We start from the raw sequence: 17,665 nt of genomic DNA, 5'->3' as shown, positions 1-17,665 counted from the left end.
AGCTCTTTCTGCCTTCCCTCTGCTCCTGGTTTGAGCTCACTCCACCAGCAGCTCGTGGATGAGACCACAGACTGAAGTTATTGCGCTTTTATTTATTAGGGCAATTATAGCTAATGATTCACACGCTCGTGGAGAGTAATTACTCCCAAACATGGCACTGTTGGTGTTCCTGCCCAGCCTGGGTGCAGTGATCCATGGACACAGCTTTCCATACAACCCCTCGGTCTGCTGTCCCACACGTTGGAGAAGCAACCAGAGACCCCACAGAGCTGCTCCCCCACACCCTGAGATGGAGGAGGGTTCCTGGGGGTGGATTTGAGGATCAGAGCCTCCCGCTGCTGCCTCACAGTGGATTGCATTGGCGGCGTGTGGCTGCGGTGGCGTTCCCTGAGGGCTGATGGCACCATGGGGCGGCACAGCATCTCTGCAGCTACTTGAAGTGATGCTGCAATGTGGGACAGAGGCACAGACCCTTTGCTGTGTATCTCTCAGGTGGGTTCCCAGCACTTCCATGCTCTGGGGCTCGCTCTGGTCCTGCACTCCGTAAGCATCCATCAAACAGCAGCGACCCGGGGGAAGCGATCCCCAGCTTCATTCTGCCCACATCCACCTTGGTAGCAGAGGAGCCGTGTTTGTTCACGCCGGTGTCTGGCCTCCTGTCAAGAGCTCCTGCAGGCAGCCTGGAGCTGCTCCTAATGGGCTGCCAGGGGATTTGCACTCTGACAACAGCACGGGGCGCTGACAGCTCCCTGGATCCGCTCACTCCTCTTCTCCCCAGCCAGACAGCGAGGGGATGCACAGGGATGCTCCAGTGCAGAGGGATGGCTGCAGTGTGAGCCCCTTCTCCTCCCCACCATGTGTTTGCATCAAGGGGGTGTGGGGCTGCTACAGTGTGAGTGGTACAAGCAGACATGGCGTTGGGATGCTCCAGGATAAGACAGCGATGCTTGACTCAGGTTGGGCTCTGTTAACATGGAGCAAGTGGCCACTCCCTGCTGAATTACACCTCTCTTGTTTCAAACAGGGCTTCTCGGCCTCCCCACGGCCCCACAAAGGAGCTACAGGGCTCCCTGAGTCCATCCTGGTTGAGCACAGAGATCCTCACTGTCCTGTATGGCTTTTTATTCCTATGTGATTTACATCCCGCTTCATATAGGGATTGAAGCCGTGCAAGGCACTGGGGTCTGACAGCGGGGAGCAACCCATGTGCTGCAGGAAGGCATCCACCACCAGCCCTGCTCCATCCTGCAGCAGCTTCCTTGTGTCACCGAGCATGCAGGAGGAGAAAGAGGAACCATGGAACATCCACAGCAACGAGGGCTGCCCCAAACGTGGCACTCCTCAAAGTTTCTCCGGAGGCCGCCACCGCTCTGTAAAGGTTTGCATTAAATCTGTCACGTTAAGGAAAATAGTGGAAATTACTCAGATGAAAGGCAGACCCCTTCCAATCACTTCATAAAAGAAGGGCCCCATTAACACCTAGTGAAATATTAGCCATTAATCAGGCTCGGCGCAGAATAAAACCATCCACATTTATCATTATTGGATCCTTAATGAAGTGATAATGGGAAAGCTGGGGAGCTGTGATATTAATGTCTCCTAAGAGGCAAGAGCAGAGCCAAGGGCAGCAGCCAAGGTTTTTAATTTACTGCCAAAAGCTCGCACCGTTTATAGCACCATTCATAGCACCAATACTACCCCGGCCACGAGCAGTGCTTGGCTGTGAGCAGCCCACTTTGCAGAGCCTGCCCACCCCCAGCACGCCCAGCTTGGCTTTCCCACAGCCCCCTGCATGGGGATGAGGACACCTCTCCCAGAGGTGCAGCATGCATCGGGATGGCTGAGCAGGGAGCTCTGCCTGCGTGCACGGTGCTGAGGGGGAGGAGAGCATCATGCCTGGCCAGTCACTTTGCCCACCCGACAGAACAGACAGCAAGGAAGAGGAGGAAGAAAGACAAGGAGGAAGAAAGACAAGGCAAACGCGACACCCATTTGTCTCTGCCAATTCCCCCGGATCTCCTGTTTCCAAAACTCCAACTGAGAAAGATGACGAAAGTGAAGTTATTTTGGAACAAATCAGTTCCTCTGAAGAAAACTGTTCATTTGTTGGGGGAAAAAAAGGAAACTGCTCTGGACAGTTTTATTTTTACGTTTTAGAGGGCGGTGAGGTGCTGGCAGTGCTGCCCAGAGCTGGGGGTGCCATCCCTGGAGGTGCCCCATGCCATGGAGGGGTCCTGGGCAGCCCAAACTGGGGTGCAGCCAGCCCAGCTGTGAGGTCCCTTCCATCCCAGCCATGCTGTGGTTCTATGATTTCCCAGGAAGGGAATGGCTGGAGCTGGAGTCACTCTGGATTAAGACAGGAAGCATTTGCAGCACTATGGGGCCAGGTTCAGCCAGTCCATCTGGCCCCAGACCATACATTTTGGCTCATACGCCTGCAGCACTGGCACCTCAGACACACAGTGAAAGCCAAACGCTCTGAAGCCCATTGATGACCCTCAGAGAAAACACCCAACACAAAGCACCTTTTTTTGTGCCACTGTTCCCCAACAGGCTTTGTGACACTTGGCAGCTCTCTTCAAGCAGATCTCCCAGCTGCTTGCCAGAGTAAGCAAGCTTGGGCATGATGCAGAAGACCTTCAGTCCTGAAGCACAAAGGAGATGCAGGGATGTGATTACCCCCAAGAGCTGGGTTCTGAAAGCCCCCTGCGATGAGCTCAGGCTGTGGGCACCAGCTCAGGCTGGTACTGACACCAAGGGGGAGGGGCTGGCTGCTTTGGCAGTCCTGCCAACACCCCAACTTGTCAGATATCAGCTTAAAGAACAAAGCAGGAGGTGCACAGCCTCCTCAGAAATCCACCCTCCAATCCTCCTCTGAGCGGAGCTCATGGCTGCACAGTGACACCACTACTCACCGTGCTGGCAGGACGGAGTATTTGTGCCATGAGATTAGATCAGCCACACGGAGCAGGCTAGTCTGTCTGGGAAGAGTCTGAGTCAAGCGTGTCCTATTAAATTAGGGCTGGATTTTCAAAGCAGCTCAGCTCCCACTTAGGCTCTGTGACAAATAGGCAGATTTTTCAAAGGAGCTGAATGTGTTGGGTCATACTGGCTGCTGAGATGAAGTCCTTTGAATACGTAGCCAGAGCCCAGCTAAAATTCAGCCCCACAGCCTGGGAAATCCAACTCATCTCTGCTCTCCCACGTATCGCACGGCAGCCTGAGGCAAAACCGGCAGCACCACGGCGTTCTCAGAGGGGTTGGTGAGCAGCTCCCTGTCAAAGCAAGGCTCTGGCAGCTTTGCCCTTTGATCAGCTCAGCAGCATGGGTCAGGAGAGCTAAGCATGAAGACTTCCTTGCCTTTTGTTCCGCAGAATTAGCAGAGTTAATCAGAGTGACAGCGACTTCTGCCTCGGCACAGAAGAAAGGTCAGTGGCTCAGGCTGGATGCGCGACTGTTTTCCGGCCAGTTGGAAAACAACACCATGAAAGCTTCTAGCACACGAACTGCTGGCACGGAGGCTCTACTGGGATCAGACGGGGTTCCCACACCACACTAGGAGCTGTCTCCAGCAGCTGTGCCATGGCCTCACTTTCTCCATGCCTTTTGCCCACAGCTGAAGCTGTCACAGCAGTGGTGGCTCTCTGCAGAAGTGCTAAATGTAACAATCACATCCACAGTGTGACTGCTTACCTTCCTCTGATCCCAATTACAAGAACTTCACTGTTCCCGATGCTTTTACTGTGGATTTGCTTGTGCCTAATTAGTAGACTCTTTGACAGAAAGATATTAGCACCCTTGACAGCTAGCCCTAATTTAAGTAGTTTCATCTGCAATGTTTATGGTCTTATTTACCCCTGCTCCTAATTAAATGCATCTGAATATCTGCAGAGGGAGCTCTCATGATTTGTCCATGGCTCTAATTAAAATAACCTGGATGTCCATGACGTTGGTGCCTGTCAAGCCAGTCACCAGGAGGTGACGCCCACGCTGGAAGTGGCTGAAGAAAGCATAGGAGTCATTGTTGCTGAGAAAGGTCTCTGCATCGAGGCCTTCCTGCAGCGCCTCAGCCACCAGTTCTGGGCTGCAGAAAGCCCCTGCTGCCTCCGTGGGTCCATCCTGCCCATCCGTTCCCCCGCTCAGAAATACGACATCACACCTGCCCAGGCTGCTGGCCTCAACACCCTGTGCTTTGTGCAGCCCCAGCCCCACTCGCAGAGCCAGCTCTTGGTTTCTCCCTCCCTTCCCAGTTCCTTGAAGCTGAACCGTAGTTTCTCCTCCAGCCAGGATGCAGACTGGTTTTTGGGGCTCCAGTCCTTGCAGGGCCTGCAGAAACTCATCCATGTTCAAGCCTGGGATGTCTAACTCTGCCGCCAGCTGCAGGAGATTCCCCCTCACCTCAGAGCCCTGAGGCCCTTCCCCAAGGCTGGCCAAGTGCAGGCAGAGCAGACAGATCAGCTGGCAGTACAGCACAGCAACACGGCCAACGTCCCCGCAGACCGCTGCACTGAGAATCAGGGTTGCATAGCCCAGGCCCTCTGCTTGGCGCTTGGCCTCAGCTAAAGCCAGTGTGTTGGACCCAATGATGACGTTGCAAACGTGGGAGTAGTCTTCTGCAGCAGTGGGCTTGGTGGGTGAGATGGAGAGGACTGCTTCCACGGAGCTGGGCAGGCTGTGCAGCAGGTTGTATTTGGCCAGGATGTGAAGGCAGTCTTGGACGCTGTGGGAGCTGGCAGCAGTGGGCCCACTCGCTATGATGTCCAGAGGGTCACCAATCACGTCAGAAAGGATGAGGCTCACCACCTGCCAAGAGCACCTAGCGTGGGTTCAGCTGACACACCAGTGAGAGAACAGCTTCTGGGTGAGCTGAGGTGCTGAACACGCAGTGGGAATGAGCAGAGCAATGAACCAGCATGATGGAAACTCCTGCTGGGTGAGGGCTGGGGTCTGCTCAGTGGTGCGACTGGATGGCCAGTTCTGAATTCCCCTCCTCCACCCCCCTCCCTGAGAGTTTGGGCCCTCAGTGAAGTCACAAATCCAAAACAACTTTGGTCACTTGCTTAAACCACCATTTAGGAGGCAGACCTCTGTGCAAGCAGAGGTTTCCTCTGATTACCTGTGCAGGATATGCGAGGCGGGCCAGCCCTCCACCCTTCAGCAAAGACAGAGTTTTCCGGACAGTGTTCAGCTCCTGTATGGCAGCTCCTCGGGAAGCCAGCATCTTTGTGAGCTTCTCCTTCTCCTCCAGGAGAATGGGAGGGATGGGAGCAGGCAGTAGGGCTGATCCACCCCCTAGGATGCAGAAGAGATGGTACGGACATTAATGTGCACATTACAGGACAGGAATGAAGCTGGGCTGTCCAATAGCTGAGCAGGAGCAGCCTTTCCCCTTCCCTCAGCAACCTGTGGAGGGGAGGCACAGCTAGTCAGGGAAGTGGCAAATGAAGTCTTCACCACCAGGCTTTAATCATAGCAGCCCAGCACTGTCTGCAGTCAGCTACACTTCACACAGGCAGCATAAACCTCACTGGAATAGGGTACCACAGAGAAGGGCCAGAAATTCCTATTCTCATGACATCAGGTTACCAGAGTGTTCCCACACTCCTTTTCCAGGGCTCCCTGGATGGATGAGCAGTACTACACACTTCAAGACTCACAGAGCATGAAGCATTATGCAGATGGAGATGGAAAAAAGAAAGCTATGGCTGCACTAAGATAGGAAACAACCCCCCTAACTGCACACATCTAGGTCTGGGAGGGAAAAAAAAAAGGGAACAGAATAATATAGAACAAAGCACACCCAGGGTGATGGTTTTATCAGTGGAAATCCTATCAGGGCAACTGACACAAGTGGGCATCAGAAATGTACAGAAGAAGGTAAGGAAAAGGATCAGAATGCTAAAGTGAAATGGGTAGAAAAAAACAGAATGGAAAGGAGAAAAATGAGAGTAGAGAGTGAAAACGCACAAAAGTACAGCTGAAAGCTACCGTCAAAAGGCAAAATCTGCTCAGAGGTTTGGGACAAATCAGCATCAATAAAACATGATGAGCAAGGAAAACAAATGCAAATGCCTATGCCTAGGTTTCAGTCAATAGCCAGGATTCTAGCTGAGAGGCAGCAGCAGTTGGAGACCGGCTGCTGTGTGGGAGTGTACGTGCACCACAGCCACAGGTAGGTCCTCATGGGCTGAGGAGTCTCTTGGAGATACCAGTAGCCAAAGGACAGAAGGACACCCAGGGGAATCCCTAGTGAGAACAGCTAGATGTCAGCCACTTGGGTGACTGCCTAACAGCTCTGTGCTCTCTGCACCACATCACGCTCCAACAACCACAATGGAAACAATGACAATTACCAAGCAGAGACCAAGCGGTTTCAGCAGAGCTGCTCCAAGCCCCTGTTTTCTTTTGTCCTGAATCACTCAGCCAAGCTTGAACTGTGGCAATGCTACTGCATCCCTTTGATGCACAATATCCACTTCCTATACAGCTCTGGGCCTGGGGACGTCCTGACCCAACACTCAGGGCCTGGGGGTGTTTGCCTGGATGTGGTCAGGGCTGACCCCTCAAGGTGTGCAGCTCCCTGCTTCAGAGGCTGGGGCCTCATGTCCAGTTGCCACAGGAAAAGTAAAGGGAAAGAGCAAAGCTCTGAAGGTCAGTCCCAAATTACACAAGTTCAGAGCTTGTGAGTCAACCAAGAACTACTTCACCCAAGTCTGCATCCCCAGATTTAAGGAAGAGATGAGAAAAAATGCCACCCTTGCCAAAGGGTGAGAGCAGCTGACAGCCTGTGTGCCACCATCACAGCCTGCACAGCTCAGGAACTCCCCAGAACTTGGGGCAGCCCTGCGCCTTCCCCTGCTGCACTCCTGGAAAAAGTCTTGTGAGTGAAGGGAGAGGAAAAATCACTGAAAGGGCCAGAGCAGCACAGCAGTCCCCTGCAGCCAAGTAGCTGGAAGGGCTGCAGCAGCAGGGGCACTCAGCACAGCCTATTCCCCAGTGTACCCACCTGAGATGAGCACAAGGAGCAGGTCATCTGCTGTCAGGCCCTCAGCCAGCTCCCGAATAGCACTTGCTCCCCTAAGAGCCTCTGGGTCAGGGAGGTTGTTCTTGGCACCTTCAATGACCTGGATTCTACTGTGTGGCTTCAGCAGCATCTCCCTGCAGGGGAAGGGAAGACAATCATCACTGACATGAGCACCTGTGCAGGCAGGCTGTCACCCAACAGAGAATCACACCTGGTGCACCAGAAAATGGACATGGTAGGCACCAGAGCAACAACAGCTGAAGACCGAGGGTGTTCACAGAAACATCCCACAGAGGACAAATCTGGCAGTTTACTCCCACCCAAACTGTGCATGTGTAGGCTGGCTCTCTTACTGCATTCCTGCTCGCTGCAGGCTCTCCTGGATGCCCAGTGGCACGCTGATGATCCCCTGAACAAGGTGGTCTCTCAGGATCTCTTCAGCCGCTGCTGCCATTCCCAACACAGCTTTGCCAAACCCCACCAAGTACAGGTCCCTCTTCAATGGGAAGGCACGGCCGTTCACCAGCAGCTGAGGGCACCCCTCTCCCTGGAGCTTCAGTGCCCTCTTCAGCATTGGAGCCGGCCTGACGGTGCCCACTGCGCTGCGGAAGAGGGACAGCACGTGCTCACGGAGGGACATGCTGCCTAGGGTGGCCAGGCTGAGCCGCTCTGCTTTGTGGGTTAGGCTTGCACACACGTTGCCAACACTGGTGAGTCTTCAAGAAACCAAGATCCCCCAACCTACAAGTGAAAGAGACCAATTTCATTAGCAAAAGAGACAGGGCTGACACAAGGAGAACAAGGAGGCCAAATTATGCACCATGGAAAGTTAGCTCCTGTTTTCTCCTCAGTAAGGAGCCATATCAGCTGCATTTTCCCCACTGCTTCCTAGGCAGTAGGGAGGGAAGCGCAGCATCACATTCAAACTACCTGTCAGCTTTTGGATCCCTTGTAATCCCATCACTTCCTATAGGGAAGGTGAGCCCTGCCAGCCAGCTTTTCCATCACTGTACATTTGCCACTGGCAAGCCATCATTTCAATTTGCTCAGCGTTTGACACCCTTCCAAACCATGCAAGCTGCTCTCTCTCCTAGAGAGAGCAGGGTGGCCGGGTGGAACAGCTTTTCGCTCCATGAACTCTCTTCCACACACCAGCCAAATGCTGTGCTCATTCTCTGGCCATGCAGTGCCCCGTGGTCCCCTGCAGCATCAAACGCAGACTTTGGAAAACACAACAGCCTTGTTAGCTGCCTGCTCACTTACTGCTTGTGGCTGTAGAATGACCAGGAATGAGGATGCCCCATCGAAAACCAAATTAACACCTGGCTTCATTCTCCTTTATTTTTCTGTTCTTTCATTATCCATTAAAATAACACTTAGAGCCCAAACAGAACTTCAGATCCAGACAACGTTCCCAGCTGGGTCTGTGAAAGCACATATGAGCGACTGTCTACTACTAGAATTAAACACAACAGATATGAACATGCAACGCAGAACCTCAGCTGCTCAAGGGCAGACACTCATCCAGACACTGCAGAGGCAGCCCCTGCCAGCACTCATTGCTGATGCCCTCCCAGCACTCCTTCCCTCCATTAGCTGGCACTGAGTTCATTGCTGGTTTCTCAGAATCGAGGACCCCTGTGATCTGCATCTCTCCAGCTCATGGCAGTTATGGTGCAGGCAATTAAGGTAGGGTGCCAGGAGGCTGAGGCAGCCCTGGCAATATTCTTAATTGTTGAAACATTCAAATTACCTGCCAGTTAATTCTCCCTCTACTGAATGGATGCGTTTCAGTGCAAGGCCAGCTTCTGCCCCCTGTTCTCAGAGAACACACAAGTCCAGAGGTCTCTTTGTTCTAACACACCCACAGCATTGCAAGGTGTTAATCATTAAGCCAATGAGCCTTCCAACAGCTCCTCTGGGTCTAAATCTGCCTTATTTTCCTGCAAATACATGAGACAAGCTGAAAGGCTCTGTGAAAACCTCCACACAAGCACCTTCTCAGGCAACAAAACTTGGGCACATACCGGAAATCATTGGAAAAAAAGGCCTTGGAAACAAAACCAAATGGCAGATCACAGGTTTGCTGGATAATAAAGGATTAAATGTCCATGAGAAACAAGTTTTAAAGGCAAAACCCAGGGCAGATAAGTTAACTATTTAAACTGCCTCTAGTTATTGCTCCCTTTAGGACTGTCTTTTCAACCCTGAGAAGAGATGAAAAAGAGTGTTCCTGACCACTTCATTAACAAGTTCTCATGGCAGCTGAGTCTGCAAGCAGTTTAAAAACCACAGAGCCTCAGCCTTCCTACAATGAGGACCTGAGTAATTGTGCCAATAGCAGTGAAGCGAGACATACACCTTAGGAACTGAGACTGCATATACAAATACACATATGAATGTACACAACAAGCAATTGCTCACCACTCACTGACCAATGCCCAGCTAGCCCCCCCAGTGAAAGGAAGAGCCAGATGAACTCCCACCCCCTTGAAAGCTCTCCTTCCCCACAATGTCATATGGTAAGGAATATCTCTTTGGCCAGTTTAAGTCAGCTGCCCTATTTCTGCCCCCTCCCAGCTCTTCAGTGAGAAAATGGAATGACCTCAGCTCTGCGCAACACTGCTTAGCAATAACAACAAACACTGGTATGCAACCAACATTGTTTTTCACCTAGAACCAAAACATCATACCAGACACTCTGCAGTAAACAACCCTGGCCCAGCTGAAACTAAGATGGCAAGTTTAAGAAAATGAAGCCCCAGAGCTTTTAATAGGCTCTGCCTTGATGGTTCATGGCTGACCCTGAAGCCCAGGGGAATCGAGCAAAATCAGACCTGCAACTGCAGAGCCTGTCACATGTGGCCTCCCAGTGGCTCCACTCAGCTCCAGCTCCAGACATGACACAGCAGGCACGAGTCATTTAAAAGCAACCCTCTCCTGGTGAAGCTGAAAAAATACATGCCAGCTTAACTCATCTAGCACTTGTGTACATACTGCTTATGCTTGCTCTAGCCTTGAAAGCATTTCACTACAATAGCAGGCATGTAATCTATTTTCTGCACTCTGAACTCAGAGTGTAATTTAACCACCAAGACCCGATCCTAAGTCTGTGCAAGTCAGCACATGCGCATCTTTCCTTTGCTTCAGTAGACCTTAAGACATGCTGTCTGCACAGAAGCCCTTACAATGACCCCAGTGCACAGGTAAGCATGCAGAACAAACCCAGTGCAAATCTCCCTGCATCTAGAGGCTACTCATCAGTTCACCAGCACAACAGAGAGTTGCATTTGGCACAGACCCATCAGCTTTGGAGGTCTCCATGTGTAACTCTGCTCCCTGTCAGCTCTGATTAGACACACAGGCTCACTGGAGGCTCCCCTTGGAATGGGCGTGCTGCTAATGATGTCACAAATCCATTTGAATGTAATTTATTTATACATCTCAAGCACTGGGTACTAAATGTCAACAAGGAGCAGCTATAAATCAGTGCTAAGAAATCAGCTGTAGATATTCAAAAACACACCCACAAAACCATACTCGTTTCACGAGGGCTCTAAAAACAAGATCAAGAAAACTGCACACCCCGCAGTGAGGGAGGAAGGAAAAATAACCCAAATAGCAGCCCTCCATAGATGGAAGGTAGAGAAATGATGTAACTTCCAGCAAGCTGCTACATCTTGCACGTGGGAAAATACCATCCTTGCACCTCTGCATTCTCCTCCCTGCTGTCTGGGAGGAATTCAGGGTGGAAGAAGGGGCTTATGAAGTGACTCCCATTGCTTTACACGCTGATCTTCATTTCCCAGTTTCTCAGGGAAATCACACAGGGATGAACAAACCCTCTTCTCTGAGGATCCAAGGTCACACGCTACAGGCGTGAGGTTTTGCACCTTCCCTTTGTCCCTGCTTGGGACAACTGGGAGTTGGGGAATATTCCTTCAGTAAGTTTTCCAGGAGTTCATAATAATCTTAGGAGGAAAACGATGCTGAGAACCGCCTGTTACAAAGAGAGCTGTAAGGGGCTTAGATTAATCCCCTTTAAATGAAAACTTCCTCAGCTTTCATTGGTGAATAACGTTCACCGTCTACATACTTGTTTGCATGCATTACCATTATAATTTCTTTCTTCGCAGGGCTCCTCCTAAGTCAGTAGAAATTTCCACTAACTCTCACTGCAGCAGCAAAACCCCAGTGCTTCATTTTCACTTTCTCTGGGAAAAAGGGAGGGAGAGGAGTTGGACTGTGATAAAACACAGGCAAAACACTCGTTTGCACTACCTTTCATTAACTTTTTAATTAAAGCAATTCTGCAGGCAAGGAGCCAACGTCAGAAGGAGACAGAAACAATCCAGCACCAGGGCAGACATGTGGCAAGCTGCCAGGGAAATTGGATGGTGGCAAGAGACCAAAAGCACAGACACAGGGGGGAACAGTCTGAGCCAGGAGCTTGGAGTCACACTGGGGAGGGAAGGAGTGCACAAATGAGCTGTCTGTGCCTATGCAGCAAGAAAAATGAGCCAATGCCTTGCTCCATGGCAGGTATTTGAAAGGTGGAAAAATATTCCCCAGTCTCCCACCAGTGAGTAGAGCACAGTTATTCTGGGTGCTATGGTTAGAGGTTTGTTTGAGGGTTTGCATCACAGGCTTGTGGTTTTCTTAGAGTTGAGGCAACTGGGCTTGCTGCAGGTTGATTCAATCACACAGCCCCAGTGTTTCAGGCTGTGCTTCAAGGCCTAAAGATGCTCAGAGATGCCAAATTTAATTGAGGTCTTTGGGGTTCTAAGGCAGTTTATTTCTCCATCAGGACTTCTATGCTTTGCTCTCGTGTGGCAATGCTTGGTGGCTGGCCCATGGCATACAGAGCACACAGGACTCCAGAATCCCTGAGGGATCAAACCCTTTAGAGAATAATTCTGAGTTCAAGCTGCAAAAGACAGATCACATCTTTGTTTCAGCAGTAAACTACCAGATACAGCAAGTTTTAAGTGTCTCTTGCTACTCCTTTCACTTGCTACACAGCGCTCTCCTGGCCTCTTGGTAGGTAAATTACCATTAAGCTCACCAAGGCTTACGGCTTCCATTTTTCACGTGGGAGTTTACCTATGAAGTACAGCACAGCGGAGATTTTACTGCATTCAATTCCCATGTTCCCACTTACTGACACATCTCTTCTATCATTTGATAGATCAAATTTAATCTGCCTGCTGAGCCCTGCTCAGACTCAAACTTGATGTTCCAGATGGTCCCAAAAGCACCACAAGAAAATTTTCAAGGAGATGCACTGAGCCCAGGAAGAAAACAAAGCGGTAAAGTTTTGTTCCAAGTGACTACTTGGGGAAGGATTAGATGGGGGATTTTTCAAGACTAATCTCTTTAAATGAAAATTTCAGGATTTGATTAATTTTTTAATCTGCGCATGGATTTGCATACAATTACTGCACCGCCTCAGTCACACTGTGTAAAAGAGAAAATATCTGCAGCTAGGATGGACCAGCTGGTCACTGCTCTGCTACCAAGAGCCAGGTGTACAAGTGGATGTGCAGGAACAGAGGGGTCTTTCTGCCCCAGCTCAGCACAGTGCTCCTGCTGCACCCACTGGGAGAGAGGAATGTGGTGGACAGAAGATGTATGAGGAGACCAGGGAGCTGCACACAAAGTTTGCTATGCAGGGAGGGGAAAAAGCAAAAATGAGTCTGAGCACCTTTGTTTCAAGAATATGCTGAGCTCTGGGAAACCCAGGAGCCCTAATTTCTAATAGATGGCTTTCCAAATGTTTCTTAGAAAAGAAATATGTTGCTCTCATGACTGATTTACTCACCAGGAAAATGTCAACAGGGTCTCTCTGCCTCTGATGAGGAACGCAGCCTAAGGCTGAATACAGAGAAGATAAGTGTTCAGTTCAGCATTTTATATACAAAGATCAGTATCATTAGTAAAAAAAATTAACTGTGTTTGACATATGCATCTTACTAGTTTTTCTAGGTCACACTCCCTTCACTGCCTATATACCTTTTGGAAATGATTTTCCCTTGCACTGGGGATTGTAGGGCAGAAAAATTTTTCACTAAGAATCCTTCTGTAGCTAAATGCAGAACAGTACTACCCTGAAGCCAAGTCCATGCCAAGTCTACTTCCTTTCATGTTGTAATTTCTCAAACTCCCTGTTCTGAGTCAACTCACAATCAAAGTGAAGAGTCATTTAGAATATGGGGAAGGATCATAGTATTCTAGAGAAGATGAAAAGTTGCCAGCCTTGAGGACTCAAATAATAGAAAGGACTTGAAATTCAGTCCTGCAGAATACAAGGGCATGCTCTTTGGAATGAAGAGCAAAAAAAATATGAGCTCCTTAGTTGAAAATAACACGAAGACAAAAAGCAAGGAATATTAATCAGTCACAGGATGACAATTATGCCTGCCCTCTAGGCTGAGATGATAGGCAATGGGGAAAGCAGAAAGCAGCAGACGTGATCTACCTTGACTTCAGTGACATCGCTCTCATTAGCAAGCTGAAGAAGTTCTGGCTGAGTAAATGTACTGTTATGCTGGCTGCAAAACACCTCGACCACTGGGCTCCGAGCACAGACATCAGTGGCTCTGTGTCCAGATGACAGCTGGTAATGAACAAGGAAGTCCTGGGTTTCAGTTGGGGTTTATTTCACCCCACAGCTTCCTTAGTCACCTGGGGACACTGATTATTTAGTAATATTAATTAATTCTGTATCCCACTAACACTAACCTGGGGGAATGCACTGAGTAGTAAAGTTACCTTCCAGAGTCACTGCAATAAACTGCAATAAGCGTGAGGTTTTGCTGCAGGGACAAGATCTACATGCACCAGGGAAGGCTGAAAACCAACTGGTACAACCAACTTATGATCAACCTGATCATAGCTACAATTAATTGAAGGGAGGTTGTGAAGACAACAGATATGAGATGCTGGTAGTGGCAGGAAGTATAAAATGGCCACAGTTTGCAACTTGAGATGTTCATATCAGACATGAGCAAAAAGATCTTTATAGGGAGAATAGCACAGCACTGGATCAGGGAGGGAGAGATGCTATGGGCTCCATGATAGGAGATAACTCCAGAGGTCCCCTCCCACCAACACTTCTGAGGTCACATACTACAAAAGCAGGGATTCCAGAGCATCACATTTAGCTTCAGAAGTCCACAGAGCAATGCTAAGTTGTAGGATTCAGGTGCTCTACACAAGTCTTCAGACACAGCTGTCACCCACTGAATCATCCCTCCCAGCAGAGTCCGGGGAAAATGTATTCACCTAAGTAGTGTTCTTTCCAGAAACATTTCTTGGAAGTTCACATCCACCCATCCAAGCTAATGCAAGCACAGGCCTGTTTGTATTGCGCAAGTTACAGTGGTGCCTAATATAGAAACGCATATGTAGAATGACTGCATTTGATCAATATTACTCAAGCAGCAATTAAACCTTTTTTTTCCTATTAACTAGTTTTGCAGGGGTACCATCTACATTATCAAATCAACAGCCCACGGTGTTATACAGCTCTAAAACCTGGCTAAGTACTGTAGGTGTTCTGAAGGAAATTGCCTTATGATGGGATCAGTGAGTCATCTTCTGGGCCCAGATGAGATAATCCAGGCTTTGATGCCATTTACACTGTGCAAGAAGCATGCTGTTCTGAACTTCTCTAAAGCCTTTCATGATGTGAAAATCGATGGTAGGTTTTGAACTGACCTGTAATGGAGCAGCTGAACCTGAGACACTCCGAAGCAATGAAAGTGCATTCTGTGGAGACTCCTGAGGCTTTAAAGTCCTGCATCCACCTCAGAACAAAACTTGGTGAATCATTCCGACATCGCAGCAGGTAGAGGTGAATCAGGATAGGTGCCAAAGCCTGCAAGGACGAGCAGTAGAAAACAAGCAGTAAAATAAACATCTCAAAAAAGGCTTTTGTTTAACTGACTAAAAGCCACGCACAGGTAAAATAATGACACGTTTAGACGACGTACAGACCGCTGCCAAGTTCCCAGGCTTATCGCAGCATGACCGCAAGAGGGCAATATTATTCTGAAGCAAACTTTCTGAAGCGGAAAACTCAATTAACATCCACACAAGCAACTTTGGCTTTTACTTTTTATTGATGCTTTCTTCGTTGCTTTTAAGTTTATTGAAGGCCGAGACAACAAAAGATTTCCATTTTTCTTCTCAAATTAACACAGCAGGGGGCTGGAAACCATCAAATTGGTGGGGGATTTTCACTTCAAGGTTTGAGATGTAGGGAAACACAAACATAGATCTTGGTAGCAGTATTTATGATGGGTAAAATGACAGCCCAGGGGCGTCTGCACCACAGCACCTACCTGAAGAGCCAAGGTGTCTTTCTTGGATGTTCTTTAAGTGCTGTCAGTGCTGTAAGAGCACAGTGCCATAGCCCTTGTGTCGGTGCAATACTGCTTGAAGGCTGCTTTATGCAATTAAAAGCACTGTAAGTGTAGCAATATGACTAAAAACAGCATTTAAAAGCAGGAATTCTGTCAATGAACCAATGAGGTGGACCTACAGCAGCAACAAGGGCAGCAGCGATAAACCTGAGGCAACCCTTCCAGCACCAACCTGAGGGATGCACTGCAGCCCCACAGAAGGCCGCCTCACAACCCTTTTCCTCATTGACTTAACACTGCTTTTCCCCACCCGCTACGAGCTTCACTTCACATTCTTTAAGAGCTGAGGTCATAACGCCAACAACCCCACACAGGAATGGACAGAACCGAGCCCAATATCCACCACAAATCCCTCCCACTGCCTCCTTCAAAATGGCGGCCGCCCCTCCCCTCTCCGTCCCCACTCCCATGGTGCTTTGGGCGCTCACCGCCCCATCATGCCCCGCGCGCTGCCCCTCCCCTCTCATAGCGGCGGCCCAAGATGGCGGACACAATGAGGAGGAGCCGCCGCGCCGCGGCCTGAGCGGGCCCAGCCCCGCCGCTCCCCGCTTTACCGTGCCCACACGCAGCCTGTCGCCTTTTCCCGTCCTCTGTTGAGCCTCACTGAGCCGCCAGGCCCCGCTTTATTTTATCTCGCCCCCTTTTTTCTCCTTTGGGCCTGCTTTGATTTTCCCGGCCCTCTCGGCGGCCCCGCCCGCCCCGCTTTGAGCGCGGCCGCCTGTGAGAGCGGCCCGTCCCGTCGGTATGAAGCTGACGGACAACGTCCTGCGGAGCTTCCGCGTGGCCAAAGTGTTCCGCGAGAACTCGGACAAGATCAACTGCTTCGACTTCAGCCCCAACGGCGAGACCGTTATCTCCAGCAGCGACGACGATTCCATCGTGTTGTACGACTGCCAGGAGGGCAAGTGAGTGTGTGAGGCCTGGGGGTGGGAGCAGTGAGGGGCTGGGGGGTGTTGAGCGTTGTTTGGTCCCATTGGTTGCCCGAGGGGAGATATCTTTATAGCGAGACACACACAGCTTAAGGATCGCATCCTGCTAGTTCCGAGCATACAAACTGGCTTTTTCCCCTCACTAAAACACAAGTAATTGCTGTGAGCAGCGCTGCTAAGCAGCAGGATTCGACCATTCCATAAATAAAATGCGAACATAGCGCGTTGTCTACTTGCCGTAACTTAAAATAGCTTGGGGGTATGCTGATAAAACCCCATTCCCGAGTGGGGTTTAGTTGTGTTCTGTGTTTTTCTCCAGTATGGGACTGGGAAAATGTTCTTTAAAAGAGTTGACGGGCACTGGCACAGCTGCATGGGGAGCTGTTGGGGGTCACTCTCCATGGAGATGTTCCAGAACTATGGGGATGTGGTACTGAGGGATGAGGTCAGATGGGAGTGGGTGCATGGTGATGCTCTCAGAGGGCTTTTCCAACTGCAATGATACTGTGTTCCTATTTTAATCTGTAAATCTGGCTTGAAATATATGTGGTTTGCTTGTCTTTATGAGCTAGCAGTGTGTCCATATGGCCAAGAAGGCCAAAGGCATTGTGGCTTGTATCAGAAATAGTGTTGCTAGCAGAAATAGGGAACAAATCGTCCCTCTGTAGTCAGCACTGATAAGGCTGTACCTCGAGTACTGGGTTTAGTTTTGGGACCACGGAGGTCCTGGAGCGTGTTCAGAGAAGGACAGCTTGGCTGGTGAGGGGTCTGGAGCACAAGTCTTATGAGGAGCAGTTGAGGGAGCTGGGATTGTTCAATCTGCAGAAGAGGAGGCTCAGGGGAGACCTTATCACTCTATAACTACATGAAGGGAGGTCGTAGTGAGCTGGGGGTTGGCCTCTTTTGTGTAACTGGTGATGGGATTAGAGGAAAAGGACTCAAGTTGCTGCAGGGGAGGTTAAGGCTGGAGTGGTCAGGCCGTGGAATGAGCTGCCCAGGGAGGTGGTGAAGTCACCAACCCTGGAGGTGTTCAAGAAACATTGAAGGACACGATTTAGAGAGAACTATTGGTGATGGGTGGATGGTTGGACTGGATGATCTTATAGGTCTTCCCATCTTTGGTGATTCTGTGATTCTGCAGTATATATTTGGAATGTTTTTAAGCATCACGTACGTACAGAAAGTGAAAGGAAAACCCGTGTATCTGCTGTAGGATGGAGAATTAAAATGACAGGATAATAATGAGGGGAGAGAAAGAGAAATTGTTCTGCTGTCCAGTGTGTCTG

The 17,665-nt window shown here is 49.8% G+C and overlaps 2 protein-coding genes across 5 annotated transcripts in view; one reads left to right on the top strand and one right to left on the bottom strand.

Annotated features, from left to right (window-relative positions):
* Window positions 1–1,624: 1,624 nt before the first annotated feature.
* On the bottom strand, window positions 1,625–15,915 carry GLYCTK (glycerate kinase). Of its 4 annotated transcripts, XM_015874614.2 has the most exons (8): window positions 15,370–15,915; window positions 14,744–14,903; window positions 13,503–13,640; window positions 12,846–12,898; window positions 7,378–7,765; window positions 7,007–7,158; window positions 5,117–5,292; window positions 1,625–4,803 (listed from the first exon to the last, which is right to left on the bottom strand). In XM_015874614.2, exons 5-8 carry the CDS (start codon window positions 7,662–7,664, stop codon window positions 3,901–3,903), a joined length of 1,518 nt encoding a protein of 505 aa, XP_015730100.1. In that variant the 5' UTR covers window positions 7,665–7,765; window positions 12,846–12,898; window positions 13,503–13,640; window positions 14,744–14,903; window positions 15,370–15,915; the 3' UTR covers window positions 1,625–3,900. The 4 variants fall into 4 exon arrangements, with proteins under 4 accessions (XP_015730100.1, XP_015730098.1, XP_015730099.1 ...); XM_015874612.2 differs by lacking the exon at window positions 13,503–13,640; XM_015874613.2 differs by lacking the exons at window positions 12,846–12,898; window positions 13,503–13,640.
* WDR82 (WD repeat domain 82) overlaps window positions 15,895–17,665 on the top strand; it is a 15,159-nt gene continuing 13,388 nt past the window's right edge. The window contains exon 1 of the mRNA XM_015874620.1: window positions 15,895–16,355. Coding sequence (XP_015730106.1) covers window positions 16,195–16,355 — 161 coding nt within the window. The 5' untranslated portion in view covers window positions 15,895–16,194. The remainder of the gene's footprint in view (window positions 16,356–17,665) is intronic.

Source organism: Coturnix japonica, chromosome 12 (assembly GCF_001577835.2).
Source record: "Coturnix japonica isolate 7356 chromosome 12, Coturnix japonica 2.1, whole genome shotgun sequence".
In the NCBI taxonomy this organism is placed as follows: domain Eukaryota; kingdom Metazoa; phylum Chordata; class Aves; order Galliformes; family Phasianidae; genus Coturnix; species Coturnix japonica.
The sequence above is the reverse complement of the archived record's forward strand: the minus strand, read 5'-3'. Positions and strand labels throughout refer to the sequence as shown.

Bases quoted from the DNA above. Each gene is read 5' to 3' on its own strand.
- GLYCTK (XM_015874614.2), bottom strand. From the start codon at position 7,664: ATGTCCCTCCGTGAGCACGTGCTGTCCCTCTTCCGCAGCGCAGTGGGC. The intron at 7,159-7,377 runs GTAAGAGAGCCA...CTTCCCCTGCAG, and splicing joins CTGCAGCGAGCAGGAATGCA to GGAGATGCTGCTGAAGCCAC. The intron at 4,804-5,116 runs GTAATCAGAGGA...TGCTCTTGGCAG, and splicing joins GCCTCGCATATCCTGCACAG to GTGGTGAGCCTCATCCTTTC.